This window comes from Papio anubis, chromosome 15 (assembly GCF_008728515.1).
Source record: "Papio anubis isolate 15944 chromosome 15, Panubis1.0, whole genome shotgun sequence".
Taxonomy (NCBI): domain Eukaryota; kingdom Metazoa; phylum Chordata; class Mammalia; order Primates; family Cercopithecidae; genus Papio; species Papio anubis.
Genome location: NC_044990.1, coordinates 14341458 through 14361587, shown reverse-complemented (window position 1 = coordinate 14361587; position 20130 = coordinate 14341458). Strand labels below are relative to the sequence as shown.

General features: G+C 34.2%; 1 protein-coding gene across 11 annotated transcripts in view; it reads right to left on the bottom strand.

Annotated features, from left to right (window-relative positions):
• NBEA (neurobeachin) overlaps positions 1 to 20130 on the bottom strand; it is a 739922-nt gene that overhangs the window by 93212 nt on the left and 626580 nt on the right. For all 11 annotated transcript variants that reach the window (XM_031655705.1, XM_031655707.1, XM_031655708.1 and 8 more), the window contains 2 exons: positions 13313 to 13453; positions 3917 to 4036 (listed from right to left, as the gene is read on the bottom strand). In XM_031655705.1, the coding sequence (XP_031511565.1) occupies positions 3917 to 4036; positions 13313 to 13453 (261 nt within the window). The remainder of the gene's footprint in view (positions 1 to 3916; positions 4037 to 13312; positions 13454 to 20130) is intronic.

Sequence of the window (20130 nt, the reverse complement as noted above, 5' to 3'; positions counted from 1 at the left end):
TCCTGAATGAAAAACAGTGCAGGAAAACACCAAATATTACTAAAGAAATGACAAAATGAACATTATGGAAGGCATTTTGTGTCTATAAATGTGATTTCTAGTTTACTTTAGCAGTTACACTAAAACCCCATGGTATAGTTAATAGTATTATATACATTCTGTCAAAAAATAAGAACATATCCTCAAATGCAATTTCTAATTTATAAGCTTATGACAAGTTCAAGCTGCTGAGAAATTGGACCTGAAAGTATGTCTTAGAATGATAGAAGACCACTATTAACACTATCATAATTGTATACCTACTGCATCAAATCTGACATTTCAGCTTAATATATTTTGCTGAGAGAGCATACCATTTTATGGCTTCCTAGTGAAATCAAATCCGATCCAGACGTTTTCACTTTTCTAATATAATTCATTGCAAGGTTTTAAAGCTGCCATCTCTTTTCTTCCTTTTTTTTCAAAAGACTGATGCCCTGGCATTCATTAATTCCACAAGAGCTCATAATGGGTCAATGAGTCAATGGCGAGCACCTCCATTAACTGTATTAATTTACACTATGTCACCTTAATGACATTTTGTCACAGCTACCTTTTCTGACATCTACATAGCTATTCAAAAAGTAATATAACAACTTTTGAAGGCATTAAGGAAAATTAGTGTAAGAACTTCAGTAAGTTGAATGTCATTGTTACCAAGACTAGGCTAGAGGAAAGAAATTCAAAAAATAATAATAAAGTAAAAACTAACTGATCTGACTCAACTCCAGAGACCTCTCTCCTGAAAGGTCACTTCAGCAGCACTCCTTCTTCCCAGCTTGCGTTCATTAGCACAGGAAGAGACTGACATTAATAGAGACAGACAGAATAAAACCATCTACTGCATCCTAGTTCTCTCCTATATGATTAACTGACTAAGTTAGTAGACATTGCAGAGATACTTGTCTTCTCTGGAAGTGGAAACACACTTCCTTAAAAAACATATCAAATGCTATGTTTTAACAGCCTAGAAATAAGAAATAAAAACTTTAGGTTTTAACACACAAGTAGCAAAACAAGTACTACTCTTAGCAACATATTTTTATCTGATACATCAGGTTTAATCATGAATTCAGAAGATTCTCAAGTTAGCACTAGTTATTACCCAAAAGTCTGATCTTCTCTTTAACACTCTGGTCATGAGGACCCCAAATTCTGATGCTATAAAGGAGAATATAAATATATTTGACTGGACACACACATACACACATGCGTGCACACGCACATATGCACATGCACACGCACTCACACACATTAAACGAACCATAACAAAGCTAAGATGACTGAGAAACCCTACTTGCAATGGAACCTTCTGCAACTTCAAAGATCTTTTTCAAATCAGTAAGAGAAAGACATGTGACCCAACTGAAAAATGAGCAAAAGACAGGAGTCAGTGTACAGGTCAATAAGTACATGAAAAATGCTCAACTTCACTAAAAAAAAAAAAAAAGCAAACTAAAACAAAGATAACTTAGTTTTTCACTTGCCAGACTCACAGAAGCTCCATTGTTTAATACAATAGTGATGATGGGTGTAGGGGGTATGGGGAAGGAGGTACCCTTGCACACTGCTGTAAGGGAGTGAATTTTCATCTTTGAGGATGATGGTTTGGCAGTATCTTAAAAAATAAAAAACATATATTGTCTTTGAGCCATGAGTCCCATTAACAAGAATTAGTCTTTAGGTATATAGAAGGAGTCCATCAGGATGTCTGTGCAAAGATGTTCACTACAGCCTTGTGTTTCATAGCAACAATCAGGGAGAAAGATTCTCCATCAACCAGAGATCACATATATAAATTATTGTATATATGTAGCATGCTGCCTTTAAAAAGAAAGGGGAAGTCTACATGGCAAGATATCTAAGATGTATTAACATATAATATGAAAGGTTCACGAGTGGCGGTAAGAGAGCTGAAAATGAGAGCAATCTGTGTAATGCCAACCTGGGGAAATGAGCTTCTTATGAACTAATTAAGTCTTTGGGGGAAAAAAAAAAAGCTGCATGTTTGTGTTCAGTACAGCTGCTTGAGGATAAAAAACAAAAAAACTCCCAAGTTAGTGATATCCACATTGGTCTTTGTCCTGGATGATGTGACCCCAGGGGCCCCCAAAATACAATTAGTAATAAAATGTAAATGTTTCTGAAAGGGTTTTGAAGAGGAAAATTCCTGGGAGAATGTAGAGGAAAAAGCCTGGTACAGGGCATTGGTTATCAGAGACTGATGGTATAAAGCATCAATGAAATTCTCAGGCTAGGAAGTGAAATCTAAAACTGTATATAAAAATTAGAATGACTGACCCCAGTATGTGTGTGGGCATGTGAGGGTGGATCTCTGAATTAAGTTGAAAAGCCAATTTTTGTGTATGTGTGCGCGATGATGTCAAATAACAGTGAGCAGGCATTTTCATTTGAAATAGGCTGATACAATATGGATATAGCTCTGATTTAAAATATCAATAATCTTAACTGTGATAAGAAGCCTTCAATTATAGATAAGAATATTTAATTCACATACAAAATATCTGAGTGCTTTTTATGAACATTGTGTGAATTCTGGATACTACTGTTCAATGGGAGCCTACGGATTCCCATTTTCTGTATTAATTCTCAAAGTGTTATTATATAAGAAACAGATTCCCTCCCTGACTTCACTGGTAACAAATCATTTTAAATGATGGCTTATGGCTATTTTAGAGTTTAATTCTCAGCAAAGTTTTAAGACAGTTAGAACTTCAAAGCTTGATATAGTAAGGATGCATATTAAATTCTCTTATTTTTTTACAAAGTAAATATGTTGTATGAATAAATATTCATTTATGTAAAGTTTGACGACAACAAATAAAACACACAGATATGTTACACTCTACTTGGCTCCATTTCCTTTATTTTCTGCTTTGGAAAAACACTGAACAAAACTTGTATTCATCCAATTATAGTTCATTAACACTAAAATTGCCTTTTACAAATGTTTTGTGATAGAGAAGCATAACTATGTAAATGACAATTTTGATTTTAACTCACTAACTTTTGTTGGTTTAAGGCTCTAAATGGAATGATACCATAACATTTTTATACTGAGTGACAGTAATGGGAAAAAAATATGCCTTGAAGAAAATGAGCTTAAAATAAGAAACACATTTGCCTATGCAATAACCTGGCCATGTAACCTTATTATCAGCAAAAAAATGAGACAAATGAGAGAACAAATATATATTATTGCTTTGAATACAATGTTTTTCTTTTTTAAAACCGGAGCCCATATAAATGAATAACAAATCTTTGTAATTAACAATAGTTAAGCAGTACCAACTGTAAAATTACTCTGCTCTCCGGCTGTTTCTGGATATTGTGTGTGTGTTGGTTTAATCTAATGTGTATTGTTGCATAGTATCCCCAGGCACAGTCAAGTAAAAGCTAAGGCTATACAGAAAAGCCTACATTTTAAATGGGTCTTGTCATTAATGCTTTATTAATTGCCCCAGGCTACGCAAACCCCAAGCCAGGCAAGCTATAACAATATGACACATTAAGGTCAAATCCAATTCCTGCTGTGTTTTATGGAATGGACCAAATATTGAGTTAACAGCAGGAAAGGCAATTTATAGGCTTTTCACATCTCCTGATTATTCGATCTAAATTAGATAGGAATTTTTTGAAATAACGAAAACACCTTCACTGAGTAATAATATAAAATAAATTTCAATTTATTTTCTGTAATGTTCAAAATTATTTCCTTTAAGGTTATATGTACCATATAATTTTAATATGATGGAACAAAGCTGCAATATAAAATGTCTTATACATACCCACTTAAAAAATCAAAATTTCCACATATTTTGAAACTTAACGAATATCAACAAATAAAAGAACGTACCTTTACATCAGAAGTATCTCTCTGACTAGTTCTCCAAGACCTTGCAACGGACGAGAAGGTTCGATCTGGATGATCAAATTTTCCATCATTTGCATTGAGGAAGAAGGTTGTGAAAGGTTCCTAAGCAAAAAACAGAATCAGAAATTTTACCCCTCTAAACACAGCTGCCCTTGTTCTTTTGTGAAACGTGGCTATCTTTAAAACCCTCAAGACGTAGAAGCAGAGCAGGGTCCTAGAAAGATGCCCCCCAATTAAGGCAGTAGGAGATGCCTGTCTGGGCTTGACTAGGCCAAGGCAGCAGTTGCCAGTCTGCAACTCTGGCAGGTCATTTCGCTTCTGGTCTTCTGATCTGTGAAATGATGGGGTTCCAGTGCTCTATGATTTTCTGAGAAATAATTTTGCATTAGTGACAATTCATAAGTTGGATCTTTCTTTCTAAAAATTAAGGCTATATATATATACACTAACATTGCAATAAGAAAAATCACTCTGATATTGATCACTGCAGTGTGGAATTAGGTACAGAATATCCATCTTAGATTACCTGTGAAAGACTACAAAAGTATTAGTACCACCTTATGGTCTGATGATGTTTTTAAAATGCAAATCTCTGCTTAAAAACCTTCAATAGCTCTTGGGAGTGATTAGGAGAAAGTCTAAAACTACCTAATTTGTTTTACAAGAGCCTGAATGATCTGGAACCTGCTTAACTCTTATCTCTCACCATTCCTCTCTTCACATTCTAAAATCTTGCCACACTACTCTCACCTCTTGTCCTTTGTATGTGATGTTCCCTAGGCTGGGTACACACTTACCCATTTACTTCACTATTCTGACCTGGCTAAGTTCTTTTCATGCTTTAAGACTCAGCCATGATGTCATTTTCTCCTGAAAAACTTTCCTTGCGCTACCGCGGCTCTCCAGTGTGCTCAAATTGCCATCTGTATTTCCTCAAACAGCACTGAAACATTTATCACACTGGTTTTAATTGATTGTTAATCTGTCTATATTCCTCACTATGAGTAGGTTCCCTACGTATCTTATTCATTGTTTTATCTCCAACACTTAGAACAACTCCCGGTACGTAGAAGTTGCTCGATATACAATCTGTTGAACGAAGAATAAAGTAAGTACAAATGACAGCAGATAAACCAGACTTTTTTGTATTCTGTGACTATTATCTTTGGATAACACAGTGACTGCCATCCAGCACATGTCCCTATGGCAGAAAACCTAGGAATAACTTTATTGCAATGTCCTAATGCATTTAATTTTAATGCTTTTTCTGTAATTCTTAAGTTGGGAGTTCTCTTGCTGGGAGTTCTTAGGTTGTTCTTACATTTTTGATGTCATTAAATTTGCTTCCAAGTTTAAAAGGATTGAATAACATTCATTCCTGCTAAAGATTTCTTAACTACAATTATAGCAAAGATAGATACATATTTCCTTTTCCCTGCTTTAATTCTTCTCTCTCAAGTACAGGACGAATGATATGCCACTCCCAGGTTCAATAATGCTAAGAAACCTACATGACATTTTCCAAAATATTTTAGTCCTCTTTTTTTAATACGTAATCTCTGTTCATTCCTTTGCATACTTTAAACATACAAGGGGTACATACTTTGTCCCCTTAAACTCCCCTTCTTGCCACTAACCTTAAGGGCTGGCTGTTGGGGTAAAGGGCAACAAATACTGATCTTCCTCAATATCTCCCTGAAATTTAGTATGGCCAGATGTCATCAATTTTGTAAACTTGTAATATGCTGCCACTATTTCATGTTCAGTGTTGGATGAGAGAAAAGGATGATGAAAGAGATAAGATCAAGAATGATAAAACAATATAGAAGTAAGGGAGACAGTACTGATTCACCTGAAAATAAGATATGCATCCAAGAAGTCCATATTGCTGTTTAGGATTTTAAGTGATATGAGAAATAAATAAATGTTAGTGAAATTAAGTTAGAAAAAAATTATATGACAAGTCTTTCACTAATTTATTTGCTTTTTAGATGTTTAATTCACTATCAAAAATAAGGTAGTGAAAACAATCTGTCACTAAATTATATTAATTAAAATGGGAATATAAAAATTCTAGATGTAGCAATGGTAAACTGAATGAAATATGAAAGATTTAAGCTTGAATCTTGGTGGAACTATTTCTCTGTCTTGGGCAAGCTTACTTAACCTTAAGTAACTGTGTCAAGAAACTGTCTCCATTCCTTCATCTGTGTAAACTGGGAACGACAATACCTTGGGGAAATTATGGGATTAAATAAGATTAAATGAAATAACATAGAGAAAGCTTGATGTATCTTACCTGACAGTTATAAAAATGACTACCAGCTTTACGCACTATGCCAAGTATTCGCTGTCGGACTTCCCACCAGACTGCCAGCTCCTAAGGCCTTATCTACCTCTCTATCCCCAGCCCCAAGCACAGCACATGGCTCATCATGTTTAATAAATGTTTGTCAAATACATCTAAACATACAAGGTATTGTTGGGAGATGGGAGTATGGTGGGTGAGAGTAAGATACGGGTTTTCTTTTCAGTTCTTAACTACTAGTAGGTTTGACCCAACAGTTGTATCTTCAGAACCCACTTTGTTATTGCAGGATGCTGATGGAAGGCATTTAATTTTCATGTAGGTAGTGGCAGAGATTAATTTAGAGGGATCAGGCTTGTCTCTAGTTTTAACCTATTAAACAGATGTGAGTGAAAACCCATTTATACATGCAAAGCTGTACTTACCATCAGCCGCTAAAAGCTGATCTCCACCTCAACCTAAATTACAAAATCCTGTCTAGTTTTCAACTCCTAACAAAGACATGCCAAGAATAGCACAGATGGGCTTAGTGAAAAGAAATCTGAAATTGAAGAATTGTATTTATTTCTAGTAACAAAGTTATGAATGAAGCTGGTGGCACCTAAAAGCAGAGAATATTGAATTCCACATTTCAGTGTTTTAAGTAGCTTTTAAAAAGATCTGATTAACAACTGTTATAGGGTCACATACTACATTACTGACGTATATTCTCATTATTCCTGAAGGCCTCCAGTTACTACAGTGGTAGAGTACTAATAGAAATTGATAACCTATTTGTTTATAAGTAAGTATTGATCTTTCAAGCTCTGATTACCGTGGAGATTGTTTTCTTCCATGTGTTTCCCTTTTACCTTCAAGGCACAATGCAAAGCCTTTCTTTTTCGTTTGACCCATGTCTGAATAACATAGAGGATCAGGTGCTATATTAAGCTTGAATAACTTTTATATTTATTTGCCTACCACCTGTCAACTGAGCCATTTTCTATGTGTACATCAATAGATTGGACATTTTACCATTATATTAGAAAAGTTTTAGGCATGCGAGGTAAGATGTATAAATGAATAAATACTAAACAGTAATTTCAGAAATTGCAATTCTGGAACTCATTAGGCTTTAAAAAGTTCAGGTTAGGTCCTGCAATATAAATGGCCAATGGCAGACTTTCTTCTCCTAATTACACCCACTCCAACATCATTTCATATCTTCCAATCCTTTTTCAGTGATGGAAAACTCACCTGGCCTGCACTGGAAGTACCTGTCCTTCTGTATTCTATTATACCCCTTAGTCCCGTCTGAAGACACTAACAGCCTCTCTTGCTTTTGGATGATTACAGATCAACTAATTCCATCATGGGCAACTAATGCTGTTTCCCTGCTGCCTCTTCTCTTTACTCAACTTCTTCATTCTTCCGTCTTACATGATTTTTGCTTAGTCATCTCATAATAATCTTTTATGTCCTTTGCTTGTTGTAGTTCTGTTCTTTTCCTTCTCTTCATTCCTTTTAAAAGCCAAAACAAACCTCATTTATGGGTAATAGGTAGTGCCTGCAACATAACTACAGCAAAGAAAAGATGTATATTTGAAGTGATAGGAAGCATAATAAAATAAAAAGGGAAGGAAAATAACAGCTACTAAGCATTTTTCTGTGCCAGGCTCTGTATTATCTAAGTTAACTGAATCCCTACTATCACCCTTCAGAGTAGGTGTAATTATTCCCCTTTTATATCTGAGAAAATTCAAGGTCACATTCTAACAGATGGAGGAACCATTATTTCTACTGGCCTTTGTCTAATCCCAGAAGTTTATTTTCTCCTATTTCTTTTCCAAGAACCAAGAAGGGTCTTTTAGAATTTTCCAAAAGTTTTCACTAATTAACCTATGTACCTACCATGCACTAGGCTCTTGGTTAAGTATTTCTCATCTTTCTCTGAGTAAATATGCATTGTCCTTAATGCATCAGAATTCAAGATAAACACAACAATATTTTATTCAGTAGCACTATCTTTTGGTTTTAGTTACAACACATGCAAAAATGTTTCTACTATACATATATACTTTTAAAGACACATTATGGTTTAAAGAGGCTTTAGGGTAAGCTTTCAAAACAAGCCATAATTTACACAGAAAGTTTCAAATTCTAAACATCACTTCCTTGGAAACTATGAAACGTTTGACAAATGAGTTTTGAATAGGAGGGCTGAATATACTGAATTTGGAAGGCGAACCAGTTACTGAGTGGTCAGCAAGTCAGTGAAAAAGATTTAATTATTTCTGTATACATGTTATATGACTAGGGTAAGATGTAAAGTAAAAACATCCCAAGTAAAATGTGTTTTTTAATATTAATATCTGAAGAAACTCCAAAGGCTGCTATAAGTTTATTCATGATTTGCCCAATGGCAGTTGTAAGGAAAACAGTCTTTTCAGAGTCTCATATTGTAGACAAGTGATTTCACTGGTAGTTTGTTTAAAATAATATTTTTAATTTAAAGTAATGAAGTATATAGTTATTTAGCATTTTTAAGCAATTATTATTTTTGTCATACTAAGTACACCGAAACAAATAACAAGTTTAATGACTTTAGATCTAAAAGGCCTAAGGTAAAGGACAGACACTTATTTTAATCTGTATTTTATTTTTGTGAACAAATTCTTAGTGACCCAAATTTTAATGTATTTCCTATTTCATGAACTCCTTGGAATGGGAGTGAGGAAATCACGAATCCTGGACCAGTAGGTTAAACGCTTAGTAAACCATGAGACTGATACTTTTATTTATAACCACATGACATAAGATATTTGGGCTGAGTCCCCATAAAAGCAGTTTTATAGGTTTGTCCAAACAGTAGCCACTAGCCACATGTCACTATTGAGCACTTGAAATGTGGCTAGTTCAAATTGAGATGCACAGTAAATATAAAATACACTCTGAATTTCAAAGACTCAGTACCCTCCCTCCAAAAATGTAAAATGTAAAATGCCTCATTTTACATTTTTATATTGGTTACATGTTTAAATGATAACATTTTGGAAATAGTAGATTAACAAATATATTTATTAAAATTAATTTTACCTGTTTCTTTTTTACTTATAAATGTGGCTACTAGAAATTTTAAGTCACATGGTAGTTTACATTATATTTCTGTCGTGCAGCACTGCTATAGACAAGGGCATGTGTGGGATAAATGTGTAGAATATTCTGGCATGCCCTTGCATAGATTCAAGTTTGAATTCCATTTCGCTGGAATAACAAATCAACTTAAGTATAAATTCTGAGTTATGATTTGGGAAAGTGTTTAGCTGATTAGGGATAGATGAGGTTAACTTAAATTAGGCTGTTGATAACAAGTATTTTTATGGAGTCACTCTTGAAGGAGTCTTGTAAATCTGGCTTCAGACTAACTTGATTAGGTAAAAAAAACAGTGAATACCCCTTTATGTATTTCAAAATACTATTGTATATACACTCTCATTTAATCCGTCAAACAACACAGTAGATAACATTTTCTCAGGAAGGACTCCTGACTTTTTTTCTCATCCTCAAAGTACCTGAAAGAGGTGTCCTGCACCACCTGTCCTACAGGTGGTGGCTCACTAAGGCAATGACTGTCATTGACAGGACCTGAGGTTGTATGAAAAGGCCTCCCAGGGTGCAAATCTCTAGTTTCAATGTTTTCTAAAAATTTCCTTTGCTAAAAGAGTTTTGGTGGTCTCTTTGAGAGTTCCATGTGGACTAACCTGATGAACTCAGATTAACTGTTTAGCTTAAGAAGTGTATTTCATGGGCTACTTAAGCCCAGCTACATCTTTTCTTGGTTTCCAGGGTGGACCCTAGGCAGCAAACAAAACTTGAACTTCAGTGACTTTTTTTTTCTAGGTTTTAAAAGTTGCTCCTTCTACTGATTTTTTTGTTTCTGGTTTCTGTACAGCTAATAGGTAATTTTCCACTGGTGGCAGTAATGATTGAGCATTTAGTTTTGGTTTTATGGTCTTACCATTTGGTGATCAGTGAATCTAATTAATTAGTTTTTTGGTATTCTTGTCTGTTTGCCTATTTGTGAGTTCAAATCAATTAAGAGCATATTTTATATCCATTATAAAGAAAACCGGCTCTTTTGAGATCTTGACTGGTCAATTTTTGTGACTTCGTTTAGTTTTGACCTATGGCTGAAACTGAAGGTTGGAAGTTATAAGCTCTTTATGTGTCTGTGTATCTGGAATTTGAAAAGCATTTGCCTCTTGTGAGTGTGAAGTATTTTCCTGCCTCTGGAATTATTATTATCACCCAGAAACTAAAGATGCTCTGTTCTGATTGCTTTATAAATAGGCAATGATATAAATCTAATATTCTCAAAATTAACAGATAATTAAAAAAGAGAATTCTATACTTTAAAAGTACCAGATTTAAAAAGTATTTCTTAAGAAACTTCTAACTCAGAAACATTATTATAAAAGAATCCAAGTTCACATAATTAAAGTGAATGTTTGGATAAATTAGAATGATTTAATAGCTTTGGTTTAAAAATAGTTTTATGTCTTTTCCTTTAGTTTATCATTACAGAGTTTAGTTTTAAAAATAAGATTTGGGTTTGTTTTCTCAAAAGACTAGTTAGTCCAGACTTCCTTTACTTCTTATGCTGGTGTAGAATTATGAAAGAGATAAGATTTATGCTCAAACAGAATCACAATTCTGACAAAATTTTTCTTAACAAAAATAATTGTAGTTTGTCACCTATCAATGGCTTGCAAGTTACTTAAAATATATTCATACTAAATTTCTCGGGTCGGAGTTAGCTCAAGCGGTTACCTTCTCATGCCGGACTTTCTAACTGTTCATACTAAATTTCTGTAGAAAGTTATTTTTTTCCCATAATGGAGAGGATGTTTAAGGAAAACCTACAAACTAGAGCTGTCATTTAGGTTTAGGGAAAAAATATTTTCAAAGACAGGAGATGCAGTTTCATATACTCTGCTTTACCAATGTGTTTCTTGGGCACATCAGCCTCATACAATAGAGTGGTCTGAGGTATATCTTAATAGGGGGAAAATTATTGATTAGAAGATTTAATTTAGCATTCTATAGTACTCCTCAGTTGCTTACAGTGCTCCTATCTAGACCAGAATGGAGAAGGCAAGAATAAAGGAAAAGAGGTTTGCTAAGAGCTTTTGCAATAATCTAGGTGAGAGAGAATGGGAACCTAAATTAAAGAAAGTGCCAGAGTATAGAGAAAAGGAGATAGAGATATTTAGTTGGTAGAATCTGTGGATGTCTGATTGGATGTAAGAGGCTGGAAAAATAGAGAAAATATCTAGGAAAAAGCTTCCCAATTTCTAGATTGGGCAGCTGAGTGAATAATCATGGCATTTAACCACAGCAGGTTCATGAGGGAGATGAGGAGTTCATTTATTGAAATGCTGCTTATGGTACTGTGAGATATTCAGGTAGAAATATCTAGCAGGCACTTGGAAATATAGGTCAGGAACACAAGAGAAATGTTTGCAAAGAAGAGAGAAGCTGGAAATCACTAGCTTATAACTGAATGACACAGCTCAGCTGAAATATAAAGAAAAATCCTGGGGAATAGGAACATCAAGGAAAAAGAATGTGAGCTGGAGACTGAGCAGAACAGTTAGGATGACAGGAGGCAAACCAGGAGAGGATATTGTAAAAGGAATGTTGAAAGAAAATTTCAAGGAGAGAAGATTAGCAATGGTGTGAAATGCTTCAAGAGACATGATAGGTAAGAAATGGGAAGCTCTATCTGCATAATATGTGACCTTCGCAAAAACAATCCAGTAAAGTGATGGATGTGGAACTGAAATCAACCAGGCTAAAGACTGAATGGGAGGTGATAAAGTATAGGCAACAGGTACCACAGTGCATTGCAGGACTTGTGCTTTCAGGAATCTGACTATGCAGGGAGAGAGATGGGAAAGAACTGCAGAGTGGGCGGGGGCTTGCAGCAGGCTTTTTTTCTTTCTTTTTTTTTAAACATCAGTGAGACGTGAATATATTTATGTCTTAGGAGAAAGAGAAAAGTAACAGAAAGAGGTTTTCAAAATATTTGGAAACTGGTTGTAAAACATGCTACCCAAGAAGTAAGAATGAGAGGGCTGGGGGAGAGCAAGTGCCAGTGTGCATCATTTGTGAGGAAGGAGGCAGAGGGTATTAAGAATGCACTCCAGGGCTAGGTGTGGTGGCTCACACCTGTAATCCCAGTGCTTTGGGAGGTAAGGCAGGAGGATCACTGAAGCCCAGGGGAACAAAAGTGAGAGACCAGCCTGGGGAAAAAAGTGAGATGCCATGTTTAAAAATAATAGCTGGGCCGGGCACGGTGGCTCACACCTATAATGCCAGCACTTTAGGAAGCTGAGGCGGGCCAGTCACCTGAGGTCAGGAGTTCAAGACCAGTTTGACCAACATGGCGAAACCCCATCTCTACTAAAAATACAAAAATTAGCCAGGCGTGGTGGTGGGCGCCTGTAATCTCAACTACTCTGGAGGCTGAGGGAGGAGAATCGCTTGGACCCGGGAGGCAGAGATTGCAGAGAGCTGAGATCACACAATTGCACTCCAGCCTGGGTGACAGAACGAGAGTCTGTCTCAAAAAAAAAAAAAAAAAATTGCCACGCAAGGTGTTACATGCTTGTAGTACTAGTTACTTGGGAGGCTGAGGCAGGAAGACCCTTTGAGCCTGGGGGTTCAAGGCTGCTGTGAGCTGTGATAGTACTACTGCACTCTAGCCTCAGTGGCAGAGTGAGAGACCCTGTTACTGAAAAAAAAAAAAAAAGGTATGTACTCAGTTTTGGCTCCTTTATAACTGGACAACTGGTTTGGTTTAAGCTCATAATACCTAGCAATAGATAACTAACTTTCTAATCCAATTTTGCAAATGAGACAACTCATTAAAAAATTCATATTTTGCTACTTTGGAATCTTTAATTTCTACTTTACTTGTCTCTAATCTTTGTTTAGAACAAATTACAACTGATTTGAATTGTATTTAATTTACTTACGTTAAAAATTTTAAGGTAACAAAGGCAAACTAGCTCAATGAATATACTCACAATTCGAACAAGCCAGGATAAAGTAGATGTTGCTGTTGAATAATGGGTATTATAATGGTAGGGTGGGCTTTGATCATCTTCCCACGTCTCATAACGCTCTGCGTAAAACACAGCTCTCTTTGGGTTCAAAGCACCAATTGGCTATTAAAAGAAAAAATATTTTGTTTAATACAGTCATATTAGATATCCTAGGTAATAAATCTTTATACTTTCAGTATTTCACTGTTAATTCTTTTTAGCCATACAGCATAAATACATTATTTTCTATTACATTTTTAAACATACCAGATTTTGATATTAATTACAAATCATTACACTTGTTAAAAACTGCCCAAGAGGATGATTCATAGTCCAAAGTTTCTAGACTTTACTAACAGTTTTTGTAAACTAGATTATCAGAGGTGATCTCATTTAAACTGTTAAGGCCACATCAACAGTTTTGTTATTTTCCTATTACTTAATAGGCTACATAATGAACATTTAGCTTGGAATACAGGAAACCCAATGCAGAGAAGGTGAAGAGATTGACCATTTGACAACCATATTAGTGAAAACCTTGTCTTAACAGCCGGTTACCCAGAGTGTGAAAGACAACCCTCCATATGGAACCCTGATAGAATGTTAGTCTTATTCTAGTAGTATATAGATGGAACAACTATCCTTTTTATTGTTAAACTACACACTTAAGGGTGATGGAATAATTCAGGAAATTCAGATTCCCTGGAAAGCATTTTGCTGAGGCCACTAAGACCTCTCCTATGAGTACCACCACCCTATTTACTGATTATGATGCTAATCCCTATACTGATTTCTTCAATAAAGCATGTGCTTAACTGCATCATATTCTCAAAATTTTAGCACATCTAATTATTAGGAATTTCCAGCACACCATCTTCATGATTTCCAATAGCAAACTTCCTTAGCTTAAGTTTTTGTCCGATTTTGGATTAATAGTATACAGAGTCCGTGCTTATGGTATCAAATAAGCACATGATTTTGATTTAAGTTGCATACTATAAAAGTAAGTAGGTTTACAGAGAAAACAAAAGAAGAGTACTAAGTACAATGTCTAACTACTTTATTTCAAAATTTAATATTTATAATCAACTATGAAGATCCCTCGAAGGCTTAATTTTAACAAGAGAAGTAGTAGAAAATTAGTGTTTCAATGGGACACATAATGTTACACAAGGGAGGAAGATTCATTTATAAATTGTTATGAGCCTTTTCTTTTGGCTTCAGAAGACTAATTCAAATAACACAATGAGGTCATCAGCAGTAAAAAGTCTGTTAGAATTTCCATAATAAACTCTTATTTGCAAGGGTGCTTATCCTGAAAATTTAAATTATTTGTAAATTATGTTCATTTTTTGTTAACTTTAATTATGATTAACAAAGACTCAACAATTTATTTATATAAAAGCTGTATTTTTCATGCACAAGAATGTTAATATTTTAAGGTTCCTAAACTTTTTTATCTTCATTTTGTAAAACAAAGTATGATAGTATAAAAATTTAGATTTTTAAAGAGTGTTCTAAGGTTTAAACTTTGTGTTAAATTTCATTGATTATCTCTCAAATCTCTTTAGATAGATGTAAAAAAGGTAATGTAATTTTGTTAAACATTACATAAAATCTTAATACTATTTAAAACAACATAATTACATTATTGGTAAAAGATTGTTATAAAGTGAAATGAATGTAAAGTCTGTTATGGAACTGAAGTAATGAATTATTTTATTTATTTATTTATTTATTTATTTATTTATTTATTTATTTTTTGAGATGGAGTCCCGCTCTGTCGCCCAGGCTGGAGTGCAGTGGCACGATCTCGGCTCACTGCAAGCTCTGCCTCCCAGGTTCACGCCATTCTCCTGTCTCAGCCTCCCAAGTAGCTGGGACTACAGGCGCCCGCCACCATGCCCGGCTAATTTTTTGTATTTTTAGTAGAGATGGGGTTTCACCGTGTTAGCCAGGATGGTCTCCATCTCCTGACCTCGTGATCTGCTAGCCTCGACCTCCCAAAGTGCTGGGATTACAGGCGTGAGCTACCACGCCTGGCCCAAAGTAATGAGTTTTTCATTTAAAATTACCTACATATTTTATACTTTACTAGATGTTCAGATATGTTTTTCTAACTCAGTAAGTATATTTTTCAAAGCACTGAAAATGTTTAATACTTTGTTCTGTCGTGAATATGCTAATAGACCTTTCGCATGCACAAAATGTCTGTGCAATCCCTAAGGTTTGATCTTATCTGATACTGTTTGTCCTGTAAAATCTCACAAAGCATTCTTTAAAAAGGAGCATGGCTCTTCCTCTAATCTTTTCCAGTCTTCTCTTACATTTCTGGAAAAGGAAAAGTAAAGACTTACATTTTTTATTTTACGCAAGTTTCATCAAAGTCATTTTATTGTAGTGTTTTACAGAGTAATGCTGTGTAGGAAACAGCTGCACAGTATTAAAGTCTGCATATCCCTCCCTTAGACACTTCTTACAATATATTTCTAATTTTGAATTTTTACCTAATAAAGTTAGAAATGACTTTTATGGAACATAATGTAAGTGATTTGCTTTGTACTTAATATTTTTCTATCGTTTTGCTTCTAATAGTCAAACAGCAATAAATAATTAGAAAGCAAAAAGCTTCAAAATGTTTGGGGAAATGAGAATTTTGTCACAGATGACATATTTTCTTAAGAGATCATAATAGATACCTATCATATCATATTTATCCATCCATCAATCAATTACCTACTTACCTACATATTGACAAGGTTGTAACTTTGCTCTACTTTAAAAATTTTAGCAAATACTGCAATGTCAGTATCATTTGATTTTTGCCAGATGCATATGGTTAAGAATTCTGGTCAAAAGGTAAGGCTACACTTAATAAAATTTATAAATTTACTTTGCAATATTTTTCAATTTTCATCATAGTTACTACATCAATAAATTGTTTCCTTTTCTGTCAAACAGTAGGCATTTGGATTCAGTGACTTCTGTGCTTTTTAAGTGTTACCATATACAAAAGTTTAACTGAAAGTTTAAACCCTATTTTTAGATTTATTGCTGTTTTGTCTTTGTTAGTTTTTATGTTACAGATGAACACTTTAACAAATAGGAAAAAATGGTGCAAAAAATGCAAAAATGAAAAATAACATTTCTATCCCTATAAAACTTTATTATTATAATTCAGTTTTAAAAACTGCCAAAAAGCCTACATAGCTTGCAAAAAAGCACTATTTCCAACATGAAAGAATTCAAGAAGTGACTAATGTACAAAAATTCGCATTCCTTATAAAATTTATGGGAAATTACATGTGTAGCATTAGGATGTTCACATGAAACACTACTGTAGTTATTGAAGAAATAATGCTGAGAATTTTCTCTACTCTTATCACTCAGTTTCCCTGTTTTGAAGACCAAAGAGAGAAATCTGTCCCAAACTTCAGTGCTACAAAAAGTTTGGTTTTCCTAAAAATAAAAACCTTTGTGACTTTACTACATGAAACAAAAATTCTACCAGAGGTTTGTGGGGATTTACATGATCTTAAGGCTCTGAGAAATACTATTGTAAATATAATTGTTTAAATGTGTTTATTCCAGTGTTTCTCTTTATTTTATTTTTTTTTCATTTTTTATGAGAAACACATACTTCTTTTGTTTTTAGAACAACTGTTTAGATACAATACCTTAGATTGTACTTTGAAAAATTCTGGTACATATTTGGTGTGTATTTCTGCATGCTAACTTTTTCTTTAGTTTCATTTTTCTGTTTTCTCTTTCTGTTCTCTTAGCCTTGATTTATCAATATTTTTCTATCTTTTAAAACCTGCATATTGTACAAAGTCCTTTTCTTAGAACAGGTATATAATATATAAATTTAATAAGTAAAAATGACTGCAAAAATTTTATAAATAAAACATATTGTATAAATGGTATTATATGAAACATCAGAAGAACTTTTAGAGGACATGAAAGTATGAGCACAGAGTTACTGACTTAAATAAATACAAATAAATAAATGTGGATTGATCTGATAAATGGTCAATGTCATCAAACTAGATTATAATTTTCAAGAAAAAAAAAGTTTGTCAAGGAGAAATCGGAGGCCTAGTTAAAGCAATGTCAATAACACTGAATTCTAATATATCATAAAAAAACTGAAAATGATATGATGTTCATAGTCCTAGCATTCTACTGTTACATAGGCTGAGCATCCCTAATCCAAAAATTTGACATCTAGAATGCTCCAAATTCCAGAACTTTTTGCATGCCAACATGACACCATCTTAAGTGGAAAATTCCACACATATGTACTTAACACAAACTTTTGTTTCATGTACAAAATTGTTTAAAAAAAAAAAAACTGTATAAGACGACCTGCAGGCTATATGGAATATGGTGTATATGAAATGAAATAATTTTTTGTTTAGACTTGGGTCTGTTCCCAAGCTATCTCATTGTGTATATGCAAATATTCTGAAATCTGAAACAATCTGAAGTCTGAAACACTTCTGGTCCCAAGCATTATGGATAAGGAATACTCAAACCTGCACACATAATATGTTCAAGAGTTTACTACTGCTATTACAATTGCCGATGATACTATATATTTGTGAAACATATTGTCTTCACATCCATTTTCTAGACTGATTTTCGTAAGTCTCTGAGGACAGTAAGGCATTCAATATGAACCTAATTTCATGATGAGCAAACAAGTACCTGGGTCTCCACATTCTACACTACTGCACTGCTTTTTCATTGCTAAATATGAAATTCTGATCTTAATGTGACTTTATTTTTTAATAGAGATGAAATCTCACTATGCTACCCAGGCTGGTCTTGAACTCCTGTCCTCAAGTGATCCTTCTGCCTTGGCCTCCCAAAGTGCTGGTATTACAGGTGTAAGCCAGTTTGCCTGGCCCTTGATGTGACTTTTTTCTTTTATAACTACCTACTTAATTCCTCATTCCTCATAGGTCCACAGAAATAGAAGGAAACATTCAGGTCTACTTGACCAAATCCTTACAAATGAGGACACTGAAGAAAAGTCAAATGAAGATCATGTTGCTAGTCAGTGGCTAGACATTTTACAGAACCAGCTGCAGCTCTGTGCTAGATACAGCTTGAAGCTGGGTACATTTGACACATTTGTCTGGCTTCTAACAATAGCTTTTAGTTATCTCAATACTTTTAAGACATTGAACTTCTAAGATATCTAAGTTATCTTGTTATCTTTTGTAATCAAGGGCTTGAAAATCCTTCGAAGAGGCTTTGAGAGTTCTTACCTTGTTTTTTCAGTCATGAACTACCTGTCATCATTCTGAAAATTCTGTTATGACAACACAGAAATCATACCTACAGACGCTTCTGTGCTCAAGTAAATCCCCCGGCTCCCTTTTTATCTGACTAAGGAACTTCAACTCATTCTTTTGGAGGTTTTTCAAATTGCATCTGTAAAGCCTTACATGACACCATCTGGTAATAGGCAACTTTCTAACCTTTTTAACCCAGTAGTGTAGCCCTTCGAAGAAACTTCCTGTCTTTTATTCATCTCTTTATTCTCACACCTACAGTACCTGAACCTTTTTAAGTGAGCAATAAATGCTAAATGAATGAAGACTGATTAATCCAATTATATAATATTATATAAAATTTCCATGTGGAAGTTTTAGAAAAAAATTTTATGCAAAAATCGAAAGACATAACAAAATGAAAAATATTCATAGCACATAAGAGTTAGTTTCCTTAAAAACGTGCTCTTACAAATCAATAAGAAGCTAATGAACAATCTAATTAAATAAATGAGGAAATGATATGACGAATAGGTAATTCACAGAATAATAAATGCCAATTTCCAATATATATAAGAAAAAATAGTACCAGTTCCTACAATGTAATGGATATCTATTCTTTTTTACTGTTTAGCATTCATTATGCCTTCTTCCTTTGTGAACCATTCCTTCCCCACCTGGTGCAGGTGAGCTGACCTCGCTACCTGACTCCCTGGGTGGGCATGGGATCTAGACCTGTCAATCATAATATTTTATTCACATTGGCACTATGACTGCTGCAGAAATGGGCATGTGATTCAACTTGATCGGATGAAACTTTGCTGCAACTATCTGGGAAAAAGCTCTTTTTCTAGCAGGGTTACAAAGACATCATCACTGTAACACAGGGAAGCCTGTTTGAGAATGAAGCCAATGTAGAAAGTAAGAGGTGTGGAACCTGATAATTCTGGTGAACACTTGGATCGAGTTTTCCTGAACTGACCCATCCCTGGATTTCTCAGTTATATGGGCTAATAAAATTTTCATTTTAAATTAAAACCAGTATAAGTTGACTTTCTATTATAGGTAGTCAAAAATTGTAAGTACACTCACAATTGTTAAAAGGTCAGACAAAAACTATTTTTATTAACTAGATTGTCAAAAATTATTAAGTTTTATAATACTCAGTATTGGAAAACATGGTATCTCACAATGCTGTTGGCAGATAAATTGGCATAAATTTCTTGTGGGGAAAATTGGTAATATTTAAAAAATTCATATAGTTTTGATCAAGTAATTCTACTTTGTATAATTTATTTTTTGAAGAATATACATGACAGTATATCAATAGTTGTCTCTGGGCAGTGAGAATGTGGAGACTTTAGTCTTCCCTATATGCTCTTTTTTTGCTGTTTAATCATGAATTTGGTTTATCTCACAGAGAGAATTTTACATGGCTTTTACAATTATATGACCCAGAAATATATTTCACATGTGAACATTTTAACTTTGATACATTTAAATTAACTATAGTAACTT